General features: G+C 52.9%; 9 protein-coding genes across 9 annotated transcripts; 5 read left to right on the forward strand and 4 right to left on the reverse strand.

Moving 5' to 3' along the window:
• Positions 1-506: 506 nt before the first annotated feature.
• Positions 507-1,442, forward strand: METBIDRAFT_36879 (uncharacterized protein; the record flags this gene model as incomplete). The annotated part of the gene is made up of 2 exons (XM_018856792.1): positions 507-805; positions 1,016-1,442. The coding sequence occupies 2 exons, from the start codon at positions 507-509 to the stop codon at positions 1,440-1,442; spliced, it is 726 nt and encodes a 241-aa protein (XP_018714549.1).
• A 497-nt stretch (positions 1,443-1,939) lies between these two features.
• Positions 1,940-2,819, forward strand: METBIDRAFT_117039 (uncharacterized protein). Its single transcript, XM_018854067.1, has one exon. The coding sequence runs from the start codon at positions 2,238-2,240 to the stop codon at positions 2,715-2,717; it is 480 nt and encodes a 159-aa protein (XP_018714550.1). The 5' UTR covers positions 1,940-2,237; the 3' UTR covers positions 2,718-2,819.
• METBIDRAFT_117038 (uncharacterized protein) lies at positions 2,820-4,402 on the forward strand. The gene has a single exon (XM_018854066.1). The coding sequence runs from the start codon at positions 2,922-2,924 to the stop codon at positions 4,362-4,364; it is 1,443 nt and encodes a 480-aa protein (XP_018714551.1). The 5' UTR covers positions 2,820-2,921; the 3' UTR covers positions 4,365-4,402.
• A 38-nt stretch (positions 4,403-4,440) lies between these two features.
• Positions 4,441-6,237, reverse strand: METBIDRAFT_36082 (uncharacterized protein; the record flags this gene model as incomplete). Its single annotated transcript, XM_018856687.1, has 2 exons — positions 4,441-4,931; positions 4,995-6,237. 2 exons carry the CDS (start codon positions 6,235-6,237, stop codon positions 4,441-4,443), a joined length of 1,734 nt encoding a protein of 577 aa, XP_018714552.1.
• Positions 6,238-11,067: 4,830 nt separating this feature from the next.
• METBIDRAFT_30422 (uncharacterized protein) lies at positions 11,068-12,768 on the forward strand. Its single transcript, XM_018855633.1, has one exon. It carries the CDS (start codon positions 11,335-11,337, stop codon positions 12,583-12,585), a length of 1,251 nt encoding a protein of 416 aa, XP_018714553.1. The 5' UTR covers positions 11,068-11,334; the 3' UTR covers positions 12,586-12,768.
• An 82-nt stretch (positions 12,769-12,850) lies between these two features.
• On the reverse strand, positions 12,851-15,260 carry WHI3 (mRNA-binding protein). The gene has a single exon (XM_018854068.1). The coding sequence runs from the start codon at positions 14,972-14,974 to the stop codon at positions 13,115-13,117; it is 1,860 nt and encodes a 619-aa protein (XP_018714554.1). The 5' UTR covers positions 14,975-15,260; the 3' UTR covers positions 12,851-13,114.
• METBIDRAFT_117096 (uncharacterized protein) lies at positions 15,260-16,100 on the reverse strand. The gene has a single exon (XM_018854070.1). It carries the CDS (start codon positions 15,966-15,968, stop codon positions 15,546-15,548), a length of 423 nt encoding a protein of 140 aa, XP_018714555.1. The 5' UTR covers positions 15,969-16,100; the 3' UTR covers positions 15,260-15,545.
• A 1,393-nt stretch (positions 16,101-17,493) lies between these two features.
• On the reverse strand, positions 17,494-20,235 carry METBIDRAFT_10253 (uncharacterized protein; the record flags this gene model as incomplete). The annotated part of the gene is made up of 1 exon (XM_018853722.1): positions 17,494-20,235. One exon carries the CDS (start codon positions 20,233-20,235, stop codon positions 17,494-17,496), a length of 2,742 nt encoding a protein of 913 aa, XP_018714556.1.
• Positions 20,236-22,452: 2,217 nt separating this feature from the next.
• Positions 22,453-23,106, forward strand: TRS33 (Trs33p; the record flags this gene model as incomplete). The annotated part of the gene is made up of 1 exon (XM_018856885.1): positions 22,453-23,106. The coding sequence occupies one exon, from the start codon at positions 22,453-22,455 to the stop codon at positions 23,104-23,106; it is 654 nt and encodes a 217-aa protein (XP_018714557.1).
• Positions 23,107-24,794: the final 1,688 nt, after the last annotated feature.

The following is a 24,794-nucleotide window of genomic DNA, read 5'->3' on the forward strand; positions in this document are numbered from 1 at the left end:
GGGGGGGGGGGCAGATATTACACCTGGATGGTACCCAGCCGTAATTATATGATTTCACCCGGCCTGATTTCACCGGACCACGTCATAGCATACCTATAGTTTTCATAGTTTTTTGAACTCTACTCTGGACATGGTATTTCCACACTTGGATTCACCGTGTTCCATCGTGCCTGGACTGTCTCTGGGACGACTGCATAGCACATGCAATGACAGCACGCCAGAAAAACAAAAACATCCTACAACCCCAACAATATACAAAGTTCCGAGCCCCGGCCCGGGCGGATCCCGAAATCGCCCAGTCCCGATTCACGTGTTTCCAGGCTGTACCAGCATATGTGCCTAATTTCACCAGCAGACCATGGCTCCACCAAAGGCGCGCGGTGCACGGGTGTCTGCCCGCTCCTCCATAACCACATACCGTAAGCGCCAGACCATATCTTTCTTCTTTCCCATAGCTCTTTTTCCCACACACACCGGCACAGCACACCCACAAGCACAGGCTCACAATGTCGCAGTACATCGGAAAAACCATCTCGCTCATCTCGAACAAGGGCCTCCGCTACGTCGGTGTTTTGGACAAGATCTCCGCGGACGACGCCACGGTTTCCTTGAAGTCCGTCAGGCCGTTCGGCACCGAGGGCAGAATGGCCGAGCAGGGCCTGCCGAGCATGGAGGTGATGCCGAGCGCCGAGATCTACGACTACGTCGTTTTCCGCGGCTCCGACGTCAAGGATTTGAATGTTTTGGACACGCCCATCGACCAGGTGCGTCCGGTGACGTACTACGCGCCGCCAGCCGCCGCCACGTCGCCTCCGGTGGCTGCAGCCAGGCCGCAAAACACAGGCGCGGCGCCCAGAACCACGGGGGAGACGGCCGCCGCCGCCAGAGGCGGTTTTGAGCCGCGCACGACCACGGGCCCCCGTTCCTCTGGCAGCACCCCCCCTGCCGGCGCCAGCCCCGGGGCCGCGGCGGCCATGCCCCGGGAAACCGCCCGGCCCCAGGCTCCGCAAAAGAGCTTATCCGGCAGCGCGGCGCCCGCAGCCACGCCCACCACAGATACCCCCGAACCCACGAAAACAAGCAGCGAGGCGCCCCGCGAGCGTGCCGTGCCCACGCCGGCCCTGGGCTTCAGCGACGCGTACGATTTCGAGGAGGCCAACCGCCGGTTTGAGAAGGAAAAGCAGCAGGACGCGGCCGCCAAGCCCACCTACGACAAGAAGTCGCTGTTTTTCGACTCGATCTCGCTGAACGAGCACCAGGGCAGCATGCGCTGGCACGACGAGAAGACATTGAACATGGACACGTTTGGCCAGGCCTATGCGCACAAGGGCCGGGGCGGGTCCAGAGGCCGGGGCGGCCGTGGCCGGGGGAACGGGTACAGGGGCCGTGGCCGGGGCAACCGGGGCCGTGGCTCGGCCGAGGCGAAGCCGGAGTGGGCGTGAGTGGCCCGGAACATTAGGAGAACAAAAGCAACGGGGAGGAAAAAAGCAACGGGGAGCAAAAAGCAGGGGGGAGAAACGAGAAGGAGACCCGTGTGGACTGGGTGCATGTCAATGGGCAGCGCGGTTGTGTGGAGCAGGGCCGTGGTCGTTCCGTGTGATTGCGTGCGGCAGGCCAGAGGCGGCGGGCACGAGTGATCATTGCTGATGCGCTTCGAATCGGGCCGGCCGCTCAGAGTGCCCGGATCATGCACTTCTGATCGGCTAGCTTGCGAGGAGATGGACCCATGACCGGCCATAGCTTTCAGCTTAAAGCGTCGGTGAGCGGGGGCGCCTGGATGCTTGGCCACGAGCAAGTTGCGGGACCGGAGGAGCCGGCGAACACAGCAAAGTCTAGCACGTGCGGTTAATGGATATACTAGTGTAGCTGATCGAAATACGATTCTTGGAAAGCCGAGCTCCTTATGCCCGCGGGCATCCCGGGAATGCGCGATAACGCTTCATCATCCAACGCTTCTCCCTTCACGGACCTTTACACCGTGATCAGCCGGTGGTGTCATCACCCGCTTGAGTCGTCAAGATGGCGCTGATCGGTTCCTTGGCTGGGGCATTTGCGGGGCTGGTTTGAAAATAAATCCAGTTAATTTTTGGGCTGTCCATTAGGGCATTGGTACTTTTGGCACCCAGCAAACAGAGAACCGCCGCAGTTGATTCCAAAGACTGGCCAGACAAGAGGAGACAGTTGGGGTTTGTCTTCAAATCTGTCGGTCGCTTGCTCTTCTCAAGTTGCAATCCTAAATGACGTTTACGTGTCTTGGAAATAAATGGCCAGATGTGAAATGTATATCGGCCCTCCAGCCGGAGAGATGGAAACCATGGTCGGAGACCAGGACCATGACTGCTGAGACCAAATGCATGTGCGGCATATTCCAAGATATTAACAATGAGCACTCTGAAAGGTTTCTAGATTGTTCCAATCTTTCGCACTTTGTTCAGCTTTCCCCGGAATCGATCCGGGCTCCGATCGGAAAGGCAAGTACTCCGAATCACCTCTCCATATGCAATCATAAATTGCTCCAACAAGATTTGGGCCCTGGCCCGCATTGTAGTCTGGCGCCGCACAGGCGAACGGCCGCGAATTCTTGCTCGGCATTGAAAACCAGGAGCGGCTTATCGAACCATATTAAATCAAAAAAAGAACAATGGATCCAAACTCGCTCAGAAATTGTAGCAACGAGGCCTGCCGCAAAACATCACCCCACTTTGGCAGAATCGTAGCTCAGACAGGCTCGCTCCTTTGCCCTTCGCAGACGCGGCTCTAGTAAGTGCCTGCACAATCTTTACCTCGTCTTCTGGACCTGGGACCCATTCCAATAAACAGGTCGAAAGCAGAGCACCTCGGTTTCTTCATTTCTTTTTTTTTAACTGTCACTTTGATCTCTCTTCTGCAGACAATTGTATTGAACCGCCAGCATTTGCAAAATGGCGCTGTCAGATTATACCATCATTGACAGCTTTGTTGTAGACGGGCTACTCAATCAAAGAGTGCAATTTCTTGTGCCATTGGATCACAAAAACCCATCCAACGGCGAGAACATCACCATCTGTGCGAACATCACTCAGAAGTTCAAAAGCAAAATCCACAAGAACCACTCGGAATCCATAGTTTTTCCCACTGAGCGCAAATTATTGGCCTACCTCCAAGGCGGGCCTGGGTTCCCATGCGCAGTGCCCGTATCCAACTCAAGCTATACCAGGGTGCTCGTAGATGAAGGATACCAGCTAGTGTTTTACGACCAGAGAGGCACTGGACTCAGCTCGCCAATCGAGACAGACCTGTTGATTGGAAAAATGTCTTCCGTGCAAAATCGGAACTTGTCACGCACAGAAAACCTTCTTCTGTATGTGCTCCACTTCAGAGCCGACTCAATTGTCGAGGACATGGAGTACGTTCGCCGCGTGTTGATCGGCAACGCCAAATGGTCATTGTTGGGCCAGTCTTTCGGCGGCTTTTGCAGCTTCACCTACTTGTCTCGATACCCACAGTCGCTAGAAGAGGTCTATGTAACCGGAGGCGTGCCCCCTATTGGATTCACTGCTGACGATGTCTACCGCCAAACGTACGAGCGCACAAAGGAGCGGAACGCCCACTACTACCAAAAATACCCGCAAGACGTGGTACGTGTCAGACACATTGCCGCTTATTTGCACGAGAACCGCGTCAAGTTGCCAAGTGGCGGAACGCTCTCTGTGGAACGATTCCAGCAGTTGGGAATCCGGTTTGGTGCCGCAGGAGGCACCGATGGGCTCCACGCGATCATCACAGAGATGTGGGCTGCCCTTGAAAATAGTGGAAAACCAACCTACGCGGTCTTGCACAGGATTGAAAAAGACACGTCTTTCGACACCAACGTGCTATACGCTTTGTTCCAAGAGGCCATATACTGCGATGGGTCCAACAAGTCTGGATCCCAGAAATCAGCATGGGCAGCAGATAGGCTTCGATACGCGCCCGGCAACGAGAACTTTGTTGCCAATGAAGATATACTTGAGACGAATCGTCCGATATACTTCACTGGAGAAATGGTGTACAAGTCAATGTACGAAGACTACAAAGAGCTCGTTCCACTCAAGGAGCTAGCCCACGCGTTGCACGAGAATGAAGTTTGGTCCGACTTGTACAACGTGGAAGTCTTGCAGAAAATACAGTGGGAAGACGTACCAATAGTGGCAGCAACATACTACTACGATCAGTACGTTGACTTTGACCTCACGATGCGCGTCAAAAAGCAGGTCTTCCAGAATAACGGCAACTACAACTTGAGGCAGTACATCACCAGCGAATTTTTCCACAACGGGCTTCGTGCAAACCCAGCAAAAGTTTTAGGTTCCATGTTTCAGTTGCGCAAACGCGAGATTGATTGAGCCAAAGGCACCCACAAATTCAGTCGAAAGGAATTAACGGAGATCAAGTAGATTATGTCACATTTTATCGGCAAGTTCAAAAATACGTTTTAGGAGCAAAGCCCATTCTCGCACCACCATCCGTGGAGGAGGGAACAGCACCCAAGACCCAATTATCTCCGCCCTTATTGTAAGTCATGATATTCAGCTGGAGATCGAAAAGGACCTCGACTTTTTCACCAGCTTCGAAAGAAAGATCTCCAGGTTCTTCTCCAGCATATGACTCCTCGGCTGTCACTACTTGCACAGGAAGATGACAGGCCATGATAGTATCGTAGAAACGTTGAATCTTGATCAACTTCATTGTTTCAGAGTCATTCACATCTGCCTGGTCCGCCAGAGCATAATCCCAAGTATCCACAGCGAGCATGCTTGCTCGAGGCGAGATGGGAGCTTCAGTGATCTCATTTCTCTGCGCATTGTATAACTTGATAAGTTTCTCCGTGACTATATCCGAGTACAGGTTCTCTGTTGTCAGAATACCCACCAGTGACATTCTAGTGTCTTCCTCGTCAAACGTGAACGAAGCTTGGGATCCCAGGCGGGGAGAAAAGATAGAGCTTTTCCCCGCAAAGCTGCCTGCAAGAGGACTCGAAATGAGCGGAGACAATGTATCGGCGGCATTTGATGGAGAGCTGGGTGATTCTCTCGTGTGAACAATTGGCGGTGGTTTGATGCGAACAAGTCCCGTCTCATCTCTCGGAGGCAATGGCGGAGGCGTTTTACACAAGACAGGGGTTTGAGGAAGACTTTTCTGTGCAGAGTCGGAAACAGGGTATGCTTTCAGCAGGGCGGCGTCCTTGCGCCGGAACTGTATGTATGAGCGAAGCGGGTCAGCCGTCTGGTGGACATGGAAGATCCCTGCAGCACGATCAGCCGGCTTGACTTGGTGGTGCTTGTCTTTCACCTTCAGTGTGATCTTCAGCCATGTCTTGGTGATCCTCAGCGAGGAATCTTTGCCCTGAATTTCCTCATTCAAGAGCTCCGGGTTTTTGCTGTGAACTGCCAGAAGAAGCGATTCAATCCGGAGCCGCGTGGGTGTAGCCTCAGCCTCCCACTGTTCTACTATGGACACCGGGATTTGCATCGTCGTGTTGGTCTGACGGTCGAGGAGCCCGTAGAACTGGCACAAGGCATGTGACTTGCGGGCAAAGTTTTGCGCCACTTCGCGGTGGCGGCAAAGCGTCCAGTTCACAAGCGTGGACACGAACTCCTCGATCAAAAGCATGGATTCCGGGAGCGTGGCCCTCAACTTCGCATTGAGCGCCGCGTACCGTGCTGAGGCCAGCGCCAGGGCCGCCCGAGCGTCGGCGATCTGAGTGTCGTTGACCTTGGTACCGTCCGAGTCGGCCAGAAGCTTCTTCTCGAGTTTCAGCACCAGTTTCTCCAGCGCCACGCACTTTGCGTGGAGCGAGTCGCAGAGCTTGAGTCTGCCTTGGATATGCTTCAAGTGCACGAGAAGAGTATGGATTTTCGACGTTGACAGCCGCACAAACGGCTCCCAGAGTGCCCGTGCCTCATCCTCGAGCACCGCCGCCATTTTGCTGTATGCTGCCACCTCGTATGACGCGTAGAGTGTGTCCATGCCTTTGAACTCGAGCGAATGTTCGCCCACAAGATCTCCGAACAGCATGGCCACGGCAGCGTTATCTTGGCAGAGCGCAGGCCAGTATTTCGCCAGGATCCGGTCGTTTTGCGCTGCGAGAAACTCAACGGCTTCCACGCATTGGGCCACGTCGTGGGCGAACGCCGAAAAAAGCTCGTGATCGGCCTCTTCGGCGGAGTTTGTTTTGCGTGATAACACCGCGGGGAAGCGTGGGGATATGAGCGGCATGGTCGGAGGGGAAGTTCTGGTGAAGGGTTAGGAGACTCCGGATTTGTTCGGGTGCTCTGGTGGATTAGCCGGTTTTTTTCATTCGAGATTTCGGGCCCCGGATTCTTCAAAGAAATTTCTTTGAGGGCTCTCGTATTTGATTTCCTCCTCTTGCGAGTTTTTTTTTTTTGGTGTAGATTGGCGGCGCAGTTCGGGGAGCCGGTTGAGGATGTCTGTTAATATGTGGGAGACATTTTTTTGGTGTTCTTAGACTTGGGAGCTCCCAATATGTGAGAGGCTTTGAAAATCGCGACGGCGCATAGCGAGCGTGATTTGGCGGGTAGCATCTTGTGGGGCAGGGTCGAATATGGAAAACTCCCTATTGCGGATCCAGGAGGGTATGGGGAACGCTGAAGCGGAAAAGCCAAAGTGCGAAAAGCAGAAGAAAATGGATGGGCAGAAGAAAGAGGAAGGAGAGGAAGGAGGAATGGAGGATACAGAAAACGGCAGGAACGGAGCAGGCAATGTGTCGAAAGAAGAAGAAAAGAAGAACGAAGAAAAAGAAGAAGAAAAAAAAGCGAAGAGATAGAAGGGAGAAAAGAGATGCAGAATTGCAGCCATCAGCAAAAACTTAGAAAAGAAAAGAAGGGCGGGTGAGGGCTTTATATAGATCGATGGCGCCAGTCATATTTGACAAAACATGGCTGCCAATAGGGAGCCACGCGCATCTTGACATATAGTTATATGCAATATACGCGAACCGGAAGATCACATGAAAAGCCTTGTGCCCTCACAAACGGACCATGTGAGACTTTGAAAATCTCAGGCTAACTTGCTGTTTTACTCTTGTGCTGAAATAGAAGGGGCACAGAAATTCGTGCTTCGTGAAGTCATTTCTGCAGAGTCCAGCCCGGTACGTGTGGTCCTGCATCATGACGTCAATACACCGTATACTGCAACGGTTGACTCGAGCCTCCGGTTAACTTCCTTAACTGAGACTGTCTTGGAACATATTTAATGTTTTTTTTATAGAGTATACCCGAGAACATGTAAGCAGATATTGGAATTGAGAGCAGCGAATACATTGATACTTTGAATGTAGACTTATCTTTCACAGTTGCCGTAGACTCGAGTATGACAACACTCGTTCGGAATCTGAACAACAGATTTTCTGCGGGGTCATGAATGACCCTTCGGAGAAAGTCATTTATGAAATATAAGGCACCCTACGAGTCATAAATGAGAGGTGATTTATTACACATACCAGCATCTTTACACAACAATGTAACTTGTTGAAATTCATTACATGTAGCATTTAATGTTATTATATAATGAGACATATAAGATGATTTATTTAACATCATTGAATGAACTGAACTGAACTGAACTGAACTGAGTTGAATCTTTAATACCATATGATGTAGCTTCTGAAGCTTTAAAATTAATTGAATACTTCATGTTCATCGAAATTTATCTCAACTGATTTAGAATATTCTAAAAGACCTTTAATCTTAGTGACCTTAAATTGATAATTACACCTCTAAAATCTAATCTTGAAGGATACCAGGGAGGGGGCATATGATAAAGCTCTTTGAATATAATTCAGCTATATTTACAATGGTGGCATGGTTGAATCTGATAACAATATCTGAGTCTTGATTTAGATAATACATAAAACTTTTCATGATATTGTTTTATTGAAAGGCATTTAAAAATCTCAATAAGAAGAGAAACATATAATTAAAAAGATATAAAAGAAATGTTTGGAGCGCCAGAAATCTAGAATCAGTTTTCTTTCCCTTTGGGATAAATCTTTGAGGCCGTCAGTATAGGGAAGAAGATATAAAAGGGACAATGTTCAGTGCATGTACAATTCCACTCGATTAGTTGCTGCGGATTGAGCCTGTCCTTTTCAGGCCACTCGTTTAACCTTGATTCTGTGTATCCATTTGCTGTGAAAAGTGAAAACAGCGAAGCTGTATCTGCTTTAAGTGCCCTGAGACAGAACCGATCCTGAATCGTGACCATCTATGATAATGGCATCTGAGATGTATGGTATCTCAGATATACTCACCAGGAACCCGTCTCAATACCATGGTCAAAAAGATCTGCTCAAGACAAATTGGCCCTAAATGTTTTGCATTAAAAAGAGTTCTCTTGTGGGAAAGCCATATCCTAGCCTCAGAACTAGACAATAGACTGTTTATTCCACATTCCAAATTCAAGGGTGAATGTCTTCTGGTGTGTTTGGAAGATGAAAGAATTGCAGTAGAATTCAAATTCCATGCATAGTGTTTTTTTCCACCTCATGGAGGCTAACCAAAGACCAGGGTTTGAGACGAGGAAAGGAAGAGCACAGTACTACGTCAAAAAAGGAAGACTGCATTTTTATAGGCAAGCTGAGTGTAGAAACCAATTCGATTCAGCAAGATGTATTGCGTCATATAAGAAGCTGGTCCCTGGTTTAAGTGGATATGGAGAGCTCACAGTTCCAGCAATTGTCATACATCTTCTAGATTGAGACATTGAAAACGTTGAAATGCCCTGGTGTGTTGCAGTTGATGAAGAGTAGATTCCAGTGTCCCTTAAAATTGGAGCACATGAATGAATCACAAGGCTAGTGTGAATACCTTCTTCGTCTTTTGGGCTGTTCTACAGGAAGTTATATTTAAACATGTGCATGAGCCGCGAGGAAAATCAAAGAGAAGAAAGAAAAGCCCGGCACCGAAGCATAACCTGGAATGTGGCAAATTGACCCACGATGTTTTTCAAAACTGTAGTACTTGGTTTCATTTAAGAAACACTGTATGGCTTCAATTGCAGGTTGTGGGGCTGAACGTTTAAAGACCATGAAATGATACAGTAAAGTGTTCTATCAAACAATCAAACACCAAATGTTCCAAATATTGATTGCAGAGAAATCAAAAAGCGGACCAAAAAAGCAAAGTGACAGCAAATACAAAAGGGACCACATGAAAGGGGACAGAGCCGAGTGCCCGAGCTGCATCCAATGTCTTTCCCAGTGGATCCAGGAATGATCAAAGCAGCCGACTTTTTACAACAAGCGACGAGGCAGAAGCGGTCTAAACCAAACAAAGAGCGAGATTCAAACCCCAAGAGACAAAATACAAGAGGCAAAAAGCTCAAAAAAATCGGCTCCGACTTAGCTCTGATATCTGGAGGTTTTCTTTTAAACCACCGCCATTTGGCCCGTCTTTCAGGACTCCGTGCGCAAAACAAGAATTCAAGAGGACGATTATTACGCAGAAGTGAAGGTGGCTGAGTAGGCGAGAGGCATATGAGCAGGCAAGCGCAAAAGATGCAGGCTTTGAAAAATCGAGAAAAGGTCAATTTCATTTGAGCCCAAAATTGAGTGGGAATTCATCACCTCATGGCTTCATATACGCTTCCACAGCAAGTTTTGGTATTATTGAAAAGCTGTATTTGATAGCATTTGTAAGCTCTATTCAGAAGACATGGTATTTGGTGAATTCGGAAGTATTAATTTACTATTTGACTTGGGTGCCCACACATTTCATTGACTAGTTTGAGCATTCCAAATTATGGTTTCGAAAATGAAGTCAAGATGAACATCACAACATGTTATATCTCACAACCCTTGCAATCGTATGAGTCATTTTAATAAATTGAGCACGGAATGTAAAGGCACAGTAAGGCTATAACCAAGTTCGCCAAGCCAAGTAAGCTTGAGAGCCAAATCACTTAGGAAGGGTCGGGACCGCATTCATTCCGTCAAGTTGGAAGACCAGAAAAGGTCGATGACAATAATGCAAGTACCTCGCAAACCCAGAAAATAAACCTATTACGGACGAAGCTCATAGATCGATAACATCAAGCTATGTCAAGAGTATGTTAATCCCAAAAAAGCAAGATGATTCTTTTACACCCAATTTCCGCACCGAGTCATTCGGCCTCGCAGAAATTAAAAAGTTGATAGAACGAAGCAAATTGTCAGAGCCAAAATACACGGACAGAGAACAAGCCAAAAGCCAGATAATTAAACAAAAACAGTAAGGTTTGCGTTTTCAGAACACAAAAGCAAGCAAGATGAATAAGACTACCAAAGGCGGCCATAGGCTGATATGCGACTTGCGCCCAAACTTTCATTCCCTCGCTACCCCGGCATGGTATTTTCTGTTTCCACGTCTGGAGTCCAGAAAAAATTAATTAAACGAGATAGTCAAACATTCACAAGGCCGAGCAAGATAATGAAGAAAACAGATCATAAGAATCATGGGAATAAGAAGGAGTCGCGACAATTATATGGATGCGTCATGAGATCATAAGGATCATAAGAATCATAAAAATATAAAGACATCATAAGAATCATACGAATTGAAGGAATCGTAAGGCTGATGAGAATAATAAGGACCCATGAATCATAAGAATCATACGATCATAAGAATCATAATATTCCTAAGGACTCACAGAAATCATGAGAATCAAAAGAAGCATAAGATCATAAAAATTATAAGATCAAGAATCATAATTATAAAAAAAAATTGTTATAAAAATTGTAAGATCAAACATCATAAGATCATAAAAATCAAAAGATCAAAGAATGATAAGATCACAAAAGCTATAAGATCTAAGAATCACAATCATAGGATTCAGAAGAATCACAAGGGCTGAAGAGAATCACATGGACCCATGACAATCATAACTCCATACGGACTCATAAATCACAACCCCCCACACAAATCCCAAAGCGAAAAAACACCTGCTCCAAGACTCCGTAAAAATTTAGTTAAATTTATTTAAAGAAATCCCCGGAATTAAAAAAAAAAGCCACGGAAAAAGCCTAAAGCGACTTCGCTCCGCCGCCCGCACTGCTCTAATTTCCTCGCCCCGTATTCCGCACCGTCATCCAGCGCCGGCCCCGCGCGGCCCTCGAAAGCCACTAAAAACCCCCCCTACCTCCTCACAAATATACCCCACTTTCTTTCAAAACGCCCCTTACATGCCCCCCGTCGTACCATTCAGATGTCCAAGCTAGCAGCCACGCCCGCCCCGTTATTGGGGCGCTCAAACCCGGGGTTTTCCGGCGAGTGCTATCGATCCTTGGCCCGGCCCGAATTTGAAACTGGAGCCGGCGCCATGGGCCCGCCAGTCGAGGGCATGACGAATGACGACAAAAACAACAAAAACGACACAGGCAGTAATACAAACGGAAACACAAACGACACAGATACCACTAGTAAAAACAACAACACCAACAACACCAACAACACAGACACCACTAATAGAAAGAATGACACAAACAGCACAGACACTTCCTCGGCCGCTTTCTTACAGCCACCCATAGCCGCCCCCTCAAACAGGCCCCCATGCCCGCGCGCAAACACCCGGACCTCCCAGTCCGGCCCGCGCGTGTGGTCCAAAGTGGCGCGCACACCCATCTTCGACGGCGCCAACGGCGTCATCTACAAGGCGCTGGACGCGAGCCGCTCCGTGTTTGTGGTGGTCAAAACCGTCAAGGTCCAGCCCTGGCACACGCCCGACGTCTACCGCCGCTCCGTGCTCCGTGAATACGACAACCTCGCGCGGTGCCAGGCGTGCCGCCACGTGGCCACCGTGCACGACGTGTGCTCCAGCGACGCGTCGCCCGAGCTCTCGCTCGTGGTCCAGTACTACCCGCACGGCGACCTCCTCGACTTCCTCGGCTCGCTCCGTGCCAAGCGCGTGGCCATGCCGCCGTCCTTGCAGGACGCCGTGTTCAAGCAGATCGTGCGGGCCGTGGACTTCCTCCACCGCCACGACGTGGTGCACCGCGACCTCAAGCCGGAGAACTTCCTCATCGACGCGCAGGGCTCGCTCCGGCTCAACGACTTCGGCTGCTCCTTGGACTTGCAGCGGCTTGGCGAGCAGCTCCCGTTGAACGGGCCCAGCTGCGGCACGCCGTCATTCAAGTCGCCGGAGTTGTTTGGCCTCGAGGCCGCGGCGCGCGCGGGCACGCCCGCGGACCCGGCTTTCGACTTCCGGGCCGTGGACGTGTGGGCCTTGGGCATCGTGTGCTTCCACGTGTACCTCATGGCCGCGCCCTGGCCCCACGCCAACGTGGCGGCAGACGACCGCGCCAAGGCCTTGGACCTCTACTTGAAGAACTTCCCTCTGGACGACGCGCAGGTGCGCCGCTTGGCGGACCGGCTCAACGACACGCGCTGCAGCACGCAGCTGAATCCAGCGTTGCTGCTCTTCAAGAAGATGCATTACGACGCGCGCCTCGAGCTCTTGGCGATGCTCCACCCGGTGCCCGCCAAGCGGCCCACAACGGGGGCGCTTCTTGCGTCCAGCTGGCTTTCCCAGGCGTATGCCAAGCCGGGAGATATCTTGGCCTTGGCGCGATGATTCTGGCCGTTGTGCTGGGGCTGGCACAGACTTGGGTGCTGTGTGAGGGACTTAGGTTCTGGGGCTGGTACGGATTTTAGAAAGGATTATGATACGTACTGCAATACGGGCTTCAATAACTGAATTTATACGGACTTTATACGCACTTTATACGGACTTTATACGGGCTTTATACGGATTCTAACGTGCATGGGAACAAATTTGGGAGCTGGAACTTCAAAAAGTAAACAGCTCAGCGTATCAGCTTAGACAGACCCTTGTCCTGGTGCCACAGCAACCTGGATGTGATCACTCGGTCCCTACACCATCAACAGAGCCATACAAAAGACGAACATGAAATTAGGATTGAAGTAAACAATGACTATGTTGTATAATACAGAAGCGGCCGGAGCATGTGGGGTGCTGGCCAAGCCAGCGATTAGTGAGGTAAAAAAAAAAACAGAAGCAGTGTAACGAAACACTGACGCCAACCATGGCAATGCAACAATAGATAGAAAAGTGCCATTAGAGCAGCCAAGCGAGGCTACCCTCAGTGATAGTTCAGGTAGCCGTAGTTACCTACGCCGTTATTCGAGCCGCTCGACAGTGAAGGTTGCGGGTTTGCCGAAGCTCTGCGCGGGTTGCCCGGCCCACGCACGCCCAACGGGTTTTTGGAGAAAGATAGACGGATCCCGCCCTTCGTGTTGTTGCCAACAGGCCGGGGCAACGCTCTTCCGTAGAGCTCGGCCAACGCGACAGTGGCGTGTGCCACGTCTTCAAACTCAACGAAGCACATCGGGCCGTGGTTATGGCTCGAGGACCCGCCGCCCGAGCCAGAGGGCTGGTTCTTAGTACGGAATGATAGGCGCCTGAAGCCCTTCTGGGGCGAGAACAACGACCTGAGCTCGGTCTCAGTGGCGTCAGGGGGCAAGTTGCCCACATATAGCGTGTTGCACGGCGGGTTTTGGTCCGCGGGGTTCGCCGGAGGCGGGACCCTGGCAAGCAAGGACAAGTCCGGGACGTCCTTCTGCATGGGCCTCGCTCCCGTCGGCGTCGCGGCCGATGGCTGGGCCGAGCCTGCCAGTTGCAGGCTGGAGGCCTGGGGCCCGGAGGAAGCCGGCGTGCGGCCAGCAGGCATTGTCAATGAGGGCATGGCGCCGCCCAGCTGCTGGGTAGGGCCTTGCGAGATGATGGAGGCGACGGTGGGCGGGGCCGGGTGCTGCGGCTGCTGCTGATGCTGTTGCTCGTGCTGGCGCAAGGCTTGGGCGGAGGGGGACGGCTGGGTCTTTTGCGGAGTCAGCTGCTGTTGGCCCTGGGAGTCGTGGCCCACGGGGGATTGCGCTGCCACGTGGGCCGCGTGCCCGTTGAAAAACGACGACGTTCTCCTGCGGTCGGCCGGCGCCAGAGTGGTGACAAACGGCATTTGCGAGCTGCCCGCGGGGGCGTGGCCCGGCTGGAGCGGCGCCTGTTGGGTGTGAGGCGGCGCGTGGGCCTGGGACGAGGCGCTGGCGGACGCTGGGAGCGTTCCCGCAGCGCCCGCGCCCCAGTCGTAGGAGCCGTGGACCGTGCTCAAGCCCGGCGTCTGGGGGTTGGACGAGAACCCGATGTTGCCCTGGCTCTGTGCCGCCCAGGGGTCGCGCAGCATGGCGTCGTACTCCCGGCCGTCGCTCGGCTTCATCAAGAGCAAGGACTTGCCGGTCAAGTCACTCAAGTCGATTGAGCCCGGCGCGCCGTTGGTGGGCGTCGTGGAGCCCGAGAAGGGGTCGCTGAAGAGGAAGCGCGACCTCTGGTTGCCGATGGACGGGCGTTTCTGGAAGTTGTCCATGCCCGGCGCCCCAGAGCCCGGCTGGAGCTGTGCCGCGTGGGGCTGGCCCGCGGGCGCGTGGTGCGGCGGCTGCGCCGCCACCGACAGGGACGACGGCGGCGAGATGCCCGCGTTGGAGAGCCTCATGTTGTCGAAGGCGGCGCTCGCGCCCGAGAGCGCCTGGGAGGCGTCGTACTCGACCTTGACCGGCGGCAGGCTCTGGCCGAAAATGTACTTGCCGTCGAGGAGCCGGCCCGCGGTCAAGCAGGTGCTGGGGGTCTTGAAGGCCACGCAGACCAGCAGGTCGTGCTCGTTCAAGTCGATGCTGAGCACGTCGTCCAGGACCAACGAGAACATGAGGCCAGCCTCTCGCTGCGAGATGTCGGAGGGCAACCCGGCCACTTTCAACACGCTCGGCTGCGGCATTTTCTGGGCGAGTGCGCCCGGCGCAGCGCCGGGCATGGGCGCGTTCTGGGGCGTGTGGCCCATGGGGAAGTTGCCGAGGAGGCTGGGCGGCGCGCCGCCTCCGCCTGCCATTGTGCCGCCCAAGCTGATGGGGTTTAGTATCAGCCCGGACGAAAACTGTCCATTGCCGTCGGTGGACATGACGGGATGCAAAAAGGGGCTGTAAAAGGGCCGTGGTGTAGTTGGCTAGACGGACGGGTGCGAGGGTCAGCAAAAAGGTGGAGCACCCGAAGGAGCCTTGGCGAAACGGGGGGAAAAGCCGGCGCGGAAACGGGCGGGCCAGACGGGGGTCCGTGGGTCGCTGTGTGGGTCAACGCTCCAGGGGCTCGGGGCGTTGGCGGCGGGACAGGAAAGGAGGAGTGGGTGCCTGGGAGAACTAAGCGCCGAACGCAGGGCTTGTTTTTTTTTCTTTTTCAAGGAGGCGTTCACAAAGCGGGCGGGTCGGCGGCTAATTGCTGTGGTTCTGGGACGTCGCTGTCTGGCTGAAAGCGTCCGGTGGTTTTTTTTGTTGTTTCGTGGATTGACTCCAGGGTATGGGATTATGGTTCTCGAAACTTTTTTCCGTTCGTGCTTTTCTCACACAGGGAAATCCGGAGGGCTCGATATGGAGATTAGAGAGACGCGGGGGCAGTGGCGGCAAGAAAACGGAACCCGGGAGGAAATCGAGCCACGCACGTAGAAAAAGAACCTCACGGGGCAGCGGGGGCAATGGTTATGCACAGATGAAGATATCTTGGCTGCTAGCACAATTATGGTGGGGGGCGGCGGGAAATTGACGGGTGTATATCGTTTGCACTAGTGGGCGTGTCCGTGATCCTGTCAATTTTTCTGCGAGCCAAGGCCTGCCTCGCGGCAGCCGGAAGTCGGCGCGGGTCGTGCGGCGACCGGGCGGCGCGCCCCCGGAACAGACCTCGGACCAATCAGAGCCGCGCATTTGCCCTCGGAGCGTGCTCACAGTTACGCGGGCGCCGCCGGGGGTGCGTAAACTCGGTCCGCCGCCCCAGCCGCTGGCCGGCCCAGCCACCACCGGTCCCCAGCCAGCCAGCCGGATTCCCAAAAGAGCGAGCGGGCGCCGCAGGGCTCCTCCTATAAGCGACGAGTTGCCTTGTGAGATGAAACTGCCTATTCCGGCCATGCTCTCGGTCCTAGTCGGGCGCCATGCAGTTTTGAGGCTCCCTTCCGGAAACTCCAGACGAAAACGTTAGACGGCTGTATTTCTCCACGACACAGTGGCCGCCAGCTTTATGTTTGGCATGCCCTGAACAATCCGTTCCAGGCACCTGGCTCTGAAAGCGAGCGGATTATCGACAAAACCCGGTTTTATATTTTAGCAGAAAATAAAATAAAAATTCAAAAACTGGTAGCTCTTTCAGAAAGAGACCTCTTGTGTCAACTAGAATCAAATTAATTCGCCAAAAACGGCATTGTTGGAGATGGGAGAGAGCCACATGCGCTGGGGAGTTTTGGTCGCATGGCAAGAACGAATAATAGGGGACGTGCTCATATGAGCCCTGGCCAGAAAATTAGGTATTCCCACGTTGGGATCCTTGAGATTTCCGAAATCAGGGAGTCCACGTAGATATGGCACCCTACTGGTAAATTCCGTGATATTTTCCATAGCCGCTTCAGATCCACAGCCAAGTAAGTCTAACCACCATAAGATTTGGTGGTTTCAACCATGATTCAAAGACAAAAAACAGCAACGGTTGTAGTTGAATGCATACGCTCTGAAACCACAAGTGAGGTCAATACCGACACAGGCGATATCTCAACCGTAGTTCAAGACATGAAGAACGAACCATATCTGAAGGGAAACATAATCAAACACGGTTTGTCGGAGAAATGGGTCGACATGCCTAGTCCATACAAATAATGGCACATCTGAGAATTTTCGCCCGTTGTGCACAACAGGTCGTTTGAAGAAATGAGCATTTTTGTTTCTGCGGGCGGCTATTTTTCATCAACACTCAGCTTGTCATGTTGCCAAGCCAGTGATCCAGTCCAAGAACTCTCCGAGTCAATTATTTTCAAAGAAAAAGCCAAAGTAAATTTGTGGGAAGCCATAATACTTGTTCCATGAGGAGCACGATGGAAGCTGAAGCACCTCAACAGTATTAGTTGTGGATACTGGACCAAGATTCTTCCCCTGCTCGTCCTGCTGTTCTCAGATCAAGTCTACTGAATCTACCCCAACTCTCTACCAACAAGATACGCCATTGACTGCCCCACAAGGTTTCAGTTATTCTATTACTCTTGTCTACATTCGTCTGTGAAGCTCATTTCAAGGGACACTTACGACATGTGCCTGGCTCGGTTCTAGAAATATGTCATGTACTGCTTGGATCACATACAGTCAACGAAGCCTTTTCAGCTAGCCGTGTTAATTGGAATTTGTCAGAACAGTAACAGAGGCTACGCACCGTGCTATAGCAAGTTCCTCATTCCCAGATCTGGCGTCTCGCAACTGGACTTCCAAATATCAACATCCAAATATCAACATCCAAATATCAACATCCAATGTTCACTATTGACCAACATCCTTTTGGGTGCTTTGCACGCCACAGCAATAATAGAGTCTCTTACCACTCTAGTAGTGGGAGCCACAAAGGATCCCTCTGACCCCTTCTCCACCCAGCGTCAACACAAAGCGTTCTGCCATCTCACCAGCCGAAACCACGACGGAGTATTGTGCGCATAGTCTGCAACCGTGATTCCGAAGTTCTCTCCGTAACGTGGTACAATTGACGAAAGTAGCACGAGTGGCTTTGGGCGTGGAGTGCCTCGGCGTTGTTGGGATCGATATCAAACTGCGCCATTGGCGGGCCAATGAAGCAGTCTGCCTCACTGGTCGAAGTATACTGTAGAACGTTTCGAGGAATGTTTTCACACGCGTGCAAAAGGGCCTCGTGTGCATCGGCCGTGCTGCTGACAAGCATGAGCTCGTATTGGCAGCTGCTCTTTTCAAAGATGATCTTGGCCGACAACGCGTTGTCGCTGTACAAGCCACCCGCACTGTCAGTGAGGTTTGCCACAAACTGGCAGTTGGCAAAACTCAATATGAACAAGAGCCTGTTGGAGCGGAATTCTGTAAACACAATATGGTTATCGTGGAGCAACACGCGGCACTCGCGCCACACGTGGCCCAGCGGGCCGCTGCGGTTGTAAGTGAGCCAGATGACGTTGCTGTGGCCCAAAAGGTTGATGAGTCCGAAAAACTGGTATACGGGCACCGCGGTCTCCGAGAGATTGATGCAGCCAGCGATGTTTTCTAGCACGGTCTGGCGCTGCTTGTTGGTGGTGATGTCGTCGTTGATCTGGACCAACTTGTCGTTGATGCGGGACATGGACCCGAGCACCAGGCTGTTGTCCGGGCTCAACTTGGCTAGCAGGCCGAGGAAAAGCCGGTACTTGGTGATGCGGCACATGGGCTTCTGGAGGAGCAGCGAGAGCGACAAGTCCATGCGCCGCTCGCCCGGCTGGTTGGTTTCCAAGAAAGTCTGGAGGTCACACACGTACGACAGCTCGAACGGCGGGACCTGGCGACTGACCAAATAGAGAACGAGCTCGGCGCATGCCGCATACTTGCCGTAGGAGGGCTCCACGATCACGCGGGCCATTTCGCGGGCTAGGCGGGCAATGCTTTTTTCCAGCGACACACGGGCCAAGAACCGCTCGTGTTTGGCACGGAGGGTCTTGACCACGCAGTCCATGTTGAGCAACGGCGTGCACGTGAGACGGAGCCCCGTGCACTTGACTAGCAACGGCTCCACGAAGAAGTTGCCCAAGAGCAGCAAGCTCTTGACGTACGCGTACTCGCTCTGGATGATTTCGTTGACGGTGAAGCTGATTTGCAAGCGCACCTGTGCCTGGGCAATGTCCTCGGGCGAAAACGACACCATGGCCTGCGGCGACGCGAGCCACGGGCTGCTGCTGCTCTCGCCGCTGGACCTGGCCAATTCCGCGTCGGAGGCCGAGGGGCCCAAGTGGGGCGTGTCTTGGAGCGGAGGCAGATGAGCACTGTTGCCGGGCAGGCTGTTTTCGAGGGCTCCGTCGCCGGCTAGTCGACCATGGATGTGGCGAGCGTCTGTACCCGTGTTGGGTGTGCCGGGGGGAGACGAGCCAGAGGGAGGGGTATGTGGGCGAGAGGCGCTGGACGCGGCGCTGCTGGGGTGGTTCGATGGGGGAGGCTGCCTTCTGGAGCCAGCATTATGCGACAGGGGCATATCTGAGGGGGGGCTTTCGAAGGGGCATGCACCGGGCTCGGGAAGACTGTGCTGGGGTAGATTGGACTGGGGTAGCTCTGGATCTGACTCGGGTAGATAAACACCGGGTAGATAAGCACCAGGTGGATCAGCCTTGGGTAGATAAGCACCAGGTGGATCAACCTCGGGTAAATCAGCCTCGGTTAGATCAGCACCGGGGGGATCAGCCTTGGGTGGATAAGCACCGGGTGGATCAGCACCGGGTGCGCCAGCCTGGGCAGTGCCGGTCAACCTTGCGGCCAGCTGCGGTCTCCCCGACCGGGCCGCGCCCAAGTGGTTTCTTCCAGACTGAGCAAGCCCCAACGGCGGGGTGTCCGATACAGGTGCACCAGACCGAGCACTCGAGTGCGGCGCTTCAGAACGAGCCTGCCGAGACGGCGGAACCGCCGGGACGGGCACGGCAGGAGGCGGAGCCATGGGGGCCGGCAGGGCGGCCCGAAACCACCCCGAACGGGGCGTGTTGGCGCGGAGCCACCCAGGACCCTCGCCGCCCGAAGCTCTCCCTCCCGAGCCTGCGCCGGCAGAAGCCCCGCTCTGGATCGCAGTGGTTTCCGTCTCGGCGCTCCCCGAAACCGCGCCCCGGGCACCAGCAGCGCCGGTGTCGCGCCCGCCGGCAGCCCCCTGTTGCGGCTCGCCGGCCGCTCCCGAAACCAGCGGCTCGGTCCGAAAAGAGCCCGCCACATACGGCGCCACATACAGGCCCAAGGAGGCCAACGACGCCAACGACGCCAACGACGCCAAGCGGCGCGTGCCCCCCTCTTGGCCCCGCTCTTGGTCCCGCTCTTGGCCCCGCTCCTCGTGCCGCCCCACGCGCCGGAGCTGGCGCCCGTCGCCAGGCGTGTACAGGCGCCCCAGGTAGAGCGTCTGTGCGCTGCCTTCTGCGGCCAGACCCAGGGCAAAAAGCGCCAGTCCCCCCGGGATAGTCCGGACCAGCCGGCGCGATGGCTCGCGCAGACTTGCCGGCGGCGGGCGGCGCAGCGGCGGCTTGTCGGGGGCCAAAAGCTGGACCCTCTCGCCGGAATCGAGTTTCACCACCACGGCGCCGTTTTTGGCGGACGGGTTTCGGGGCGGCCCGGGGCGGGGGGTCCCGAAGTTGCCCGGGACCGGGCACTGAGCCGCGTAGTCGCCAAGCCTGGTCATGTTAAGGCAGCCACAAAAGAACACAAACGGCCGGATCCAGGAGGTGGACGGGGCCGGGAAAGGCGGGCCGGGGGAAGAGGCTCGTTTTCGAGACTGCGGAACTACGGGGCAGTGATCAGAAGACTGCGTAGAGCGATACTCACGGACAGGAGCGGTGTGCTGTTGCGGGGTGTGTTTTCTGTTGGCACTGGAACACTGACCCGGGCTGGGCGGCTTGTTTCCATTGCTGCGAAATGGCCCCAAAACGGTTGCACGCGCGGCACGTGACACGCACGTGACCCCTTCCGGTCTGCACCGGCCTGCACCGGCCCGCCCTGACCCGGCCCGTGCTGCTGCCTGGCCGTTTAGTGGAGCGGGCCAGAATTGAATGGCCTGAAAAATCAACGGGGTGTCTGATCTTGACTGGTGTTTCCGGCGGAGGCCCCACGGTCACGTGCCGCAACATCCACCCCAGCCGCGCGGCTTCTGTGCAGTGCTGGAACACGGCTTGATTTCACAGACTGGCCCTTATCATTCCAAGGGTGTGTGCGCGTGAGGCCCGACTTTGAGCCAGGCCTAGTTTAAAGCTTCGTGGTTTGCCGGATGGAAAAAAGATTGATGCCGGTGTTGAATGGGCTTTTGTTCAGTTTTGGTAAGGAAGCCCAGAAGTTGAAGGTATCCTTGTGAGTCAAAGGTCCTCGTCCGGGTGGCGATATACAGTAGTCCTGTAGTATGGGTGTGGTCTACGTTCAGCAGCCGTTTGTTAAATTACGGCGGATAGATGAGCTTTTCAAATATGGGGCGGCATCGAACCATCCAGTGCGAGTCCAGCACCATGCCATGAATCCGTGGGGCCAATGGTGAGTTCTAGACTTTTGGTATTTCTCTGGGCATGGACGCATAGTTTTACTTTAGGTCCCGCTAAATGAAATGGAATTAGTAATCGCCCACGGAGCTCGCTCCGGCAAACTAAAAGGGCCATCCGAACTCCTTCATATGGAATGTCTACATACCACCTTTCCTTTGAATACAAATCACAGTATTCAGGATAAAGCCAGAGCGCCCGGGACAGACCGGTGCTTATATCGAGCTTACGGCCTCAAAGAAAAAGCCGCTTTTCATCGTAACTGTTTGCGTGCATGTACATTCATATACACTGCAACACCAACAGGCAAATTCAGAGGAGCCCTGCCAGGCTTAAGCTCCCGTGCCGCTGAGTCTGGGCATAGTATATCATAGATAGTGTATATGGTGGCAGAGTGGCAAGAGAAAAGAGGGCCAGTTGAAACCTGGATCGTGTGACTGTTTTGGGTTGTGTTTCGTACCGAAAAACGTGGAGTTGGGTAGATCAAGTTCAGCTGAAGTCAATCTCATCGATAATGGTGATAGAGAAGATCAAAGCAAAATCAGTTCAAAAGCGAGAGATCTACTGAAACTGAATTGTAGCCACGTCGTTTTGCTTTCCTGCGCTCACCAAGATCTAGGCTGGGCCGATTCCATCGTGTCTCACACAAGACCTATGTTCCGTGAAGCTCGCTTTTTCTGAAGTTTTTAAGAACTGGGTAAAAGTTGTTTTCTTGGGGCTTGATAACTTTCATGTGCCGTCTGAATCGAGAATTCACTGGTGCTAATACAAAGGCACTCAGGTACAGCCAACAAACCTATCTCATTATTTGATGTCGTACCCAAATGGTACCGACTCAGCAAGCAAGAAACATCTACAGTATCTTAATGCAATGCTGCAAATTAGCATCCCGGCTCGGATTTCCAAAGCCCGGAAACTCTTGTGGGGATCTGATGATCCAGCCTGGAACAGGCTTGTCCGCATCACGTGACGCGCTTATCCGGAATCAACGAGAAGGCCCATGAGCATTTTCACAGCAATAATGGCACTTATTCAGACACCCTTCTCTAATTCCAGTCCGGAGTGCAAATGCTAATCATGATGCATCTATAGAAAAAAAAGATAGTCATCTCGGACAAGGCTTGTATTGTCATCAGCACTACTTCGATATCTCACGGCCGCGGTTCTCACCTCTACACCAGACCTGGGCTCAGCGAACCTCTAAGCCTCACAGAAGATTCCACCAGTCCAACATCACCCGGGCATTTCGGCACACACACCTTGCAGAAACACCCCCTCGGTGCATGAAAAGCGGCCAGAAGCACTGGTTTTGACGTTCTTCTCCCAAAAACGCACAGGGCCCCTTTTTTCCCGACAGAAATACTCCATCTACAATGGGATCTGCCACTGCTGATGTGCTTGAGTCACAGACATACGTGAGCCGCGTGTGTGTCGGCCTACTTTTGCAGGAGCTCGTGCCGACATCCGTGCGCGTGCTGCTGCGGCTTTCCGAAATGAAATCCGTGGAGAAGTCGCCAAGTGGCGAGGCCCAGACCAGAATCGATACCCCGCTTTCCAGCATTGTGGGCGACATGCCGGGAACGACGGCGGTTTTTGGCAGTGAGCTTTTGGACTCGGAAGATGTCGTGCTCCGCGTCGAGAAATACGGGTTTGACTTGGGCCTCCGGCTTACGGAGGTGTTGATGTATAAGGCGGAGACCAAGCAGAAGATTGTGGATATTCTCGAGGTGATGAAGTTCATATGCCGCGACGCCTGGCGGACCTTGTATGGAAAGCAAATGGACAACTTGCGCACCAACCACCGGGGCACGTTTGTGCTCATTGATAACCAGTACAAAGTCACAGCAGGCTTCAGCAGCGAGAAGGGCAAATCTGACGCCGTGGCAAAGGCCCGCGCGTACACGTATTTACCGTGCGGGATCATCCGCGGGATTCTTCTGAGCTTTGGCGTCGATGCCTATGTGTCTGCAGACATTGCGCAGTTTCCTTCGGTGGCATTCAACATTCAGACGACCATCAACAATTAGTATTTGGACGGGCACGGACGGGAGTAGTAGAGAGCACGTAATTACAAGTCATTTTCGTGCCCGAACGGCCCCGAAAACGGCACTGGTAACTCATGCCCATAGAAGTATGGATAATGTGAGTGTGCAAGGAGCATATCGGGGAAGCCAAAAAAGCGTCTTGCACAGGCAATAGTTTGTCGCTGGCTGTGACAGAAATGGACCTGAGTGAAAATCCAGAGATCAGCCTGCAAACACTTCCAATAAATTTAGTATTACCAGGGGTGTGTTTCTGAAGGCACGAAGGTTTCCAAAGTACGTGCAAATTGTGTCCCTGCCCAGGTCTGAGGAATGCTGCAAAATGTGCTACTTCATTGCAGAAATATATCTGCGCCTGAAGTGGCGCAAGGGTGAGGATCGGAAACTGGCGTGGCAGACGGATTTCTGGGTTTGGTACATGTAGACTTGCATTCCTCTCCAGCCATCCCACAAGCCACAATATGGGACAAACAAAGATTCATCGAGGTCGGCTACTTTGTCCTCACATCGCGAGGCTCGTCGGAAGTTTGAGCTGCCTTCGTTCTTTGCGTCAGGAGCAAGACTTCCAGCAAGTGCTCGGAATTGCTGCATAGAATATGACGTTAATTAGAGATAACTCTGGATTGGGTCACTGCTTATCAAAGGAAGGTTTTCTCCGTCTCGCTGGCCAAGTATTGCTATAAAGCCCGTGTCTTGGGGTCTGAGCCTTGCCAAGTATTAGTCCTAGTCAACTGAGAAAAAAGAGCATATCTTTGCAAAGTTTGATTTTGTCTGCTCGTGTCTAGGAGGCAAAGAGGCAAGAAAAAAGCGCTAAACACTAACACGATAATGGAATCGTCCCACCGAAGCCGATGGCACCAACGTGGACATGAAATTTACAAGACTGAAGTGTAAAGAGATGGCCGTCTCGATGGTTCCGGCATACTCGATTAAAGTTTCTAGCTTGAGGAATAAAGTCTAGAGCTGGGCTGGTGAATGAGTCGCAGACCGTGATGTCGGAAGAATCATGCAGCTTCTAGAAAATCAGGTAGAAGCTGGCTTTAGAAAGCCAACTCCCGGCAGATTAAGCACAATCTTAGGCATAGACCGCCCGGAGCTTTGAAAGTGGCAGGTACAAAGACAATGTCATCTCGACACACGAACATGCCACGAGGAACATTTAAGCCATACCCCTTTATGGTTTTTGCTGCTTTTCTGGGGCCCCGAGAATATACAACCCTGAGCTGTTTGGGCCCAAAAATTTTAAGAATTGCAATGGCCTTGGAGCGCCAGGTTGAGCAGAGCAAAATCCCCTGGGTGCAAAATTTTGAGGAAGTCCAGGCTTTTTGCTTGAGGCAAAAGTACTTCACATGCCGGTTGAGACCATTGCAATATTGCCGGACCAAAAATTGTGAATTTCCTTGTTTTTCCAGGACTCCGTTAACTGTTGGCCGCGGCTTTTCATGCGTGGCCACATATCAGTATACATACTCGGACCGTAGACATACTTTAGTCAGCAGACATAGCAAGCATCACGATCTAAGAAGGCTTCTTCTTGTTGATGTGGATCAGTGGAATCCGACCGACAACTGAGTACAAAAGCAGCTTGTTTCCGAAATGACTGGACTGGCCTTCGTGCTCTTTATGCGGCGTCAAGCATACTGTTTTGTCATGTCGAATGGGTGTTGCAAAAG

The sequence above is a fragment of the Metschnikowia bicuspidata genome (genome assembly GCF_001664035.1).
Source record: "Metschnikowia bicuspidata var. bicuspidata NRRL YB-4993 chromosome Unknown METBIscaffold_1, whole genome shotgun sequence".
NCBI classification, from domain to species: Eukaryota; Fungi; Ascomycota; class Pichiomycetes; order Serinales; family Metschnikowiaceae; genus Metschnikowia; species Metschnikowia bicuspidata.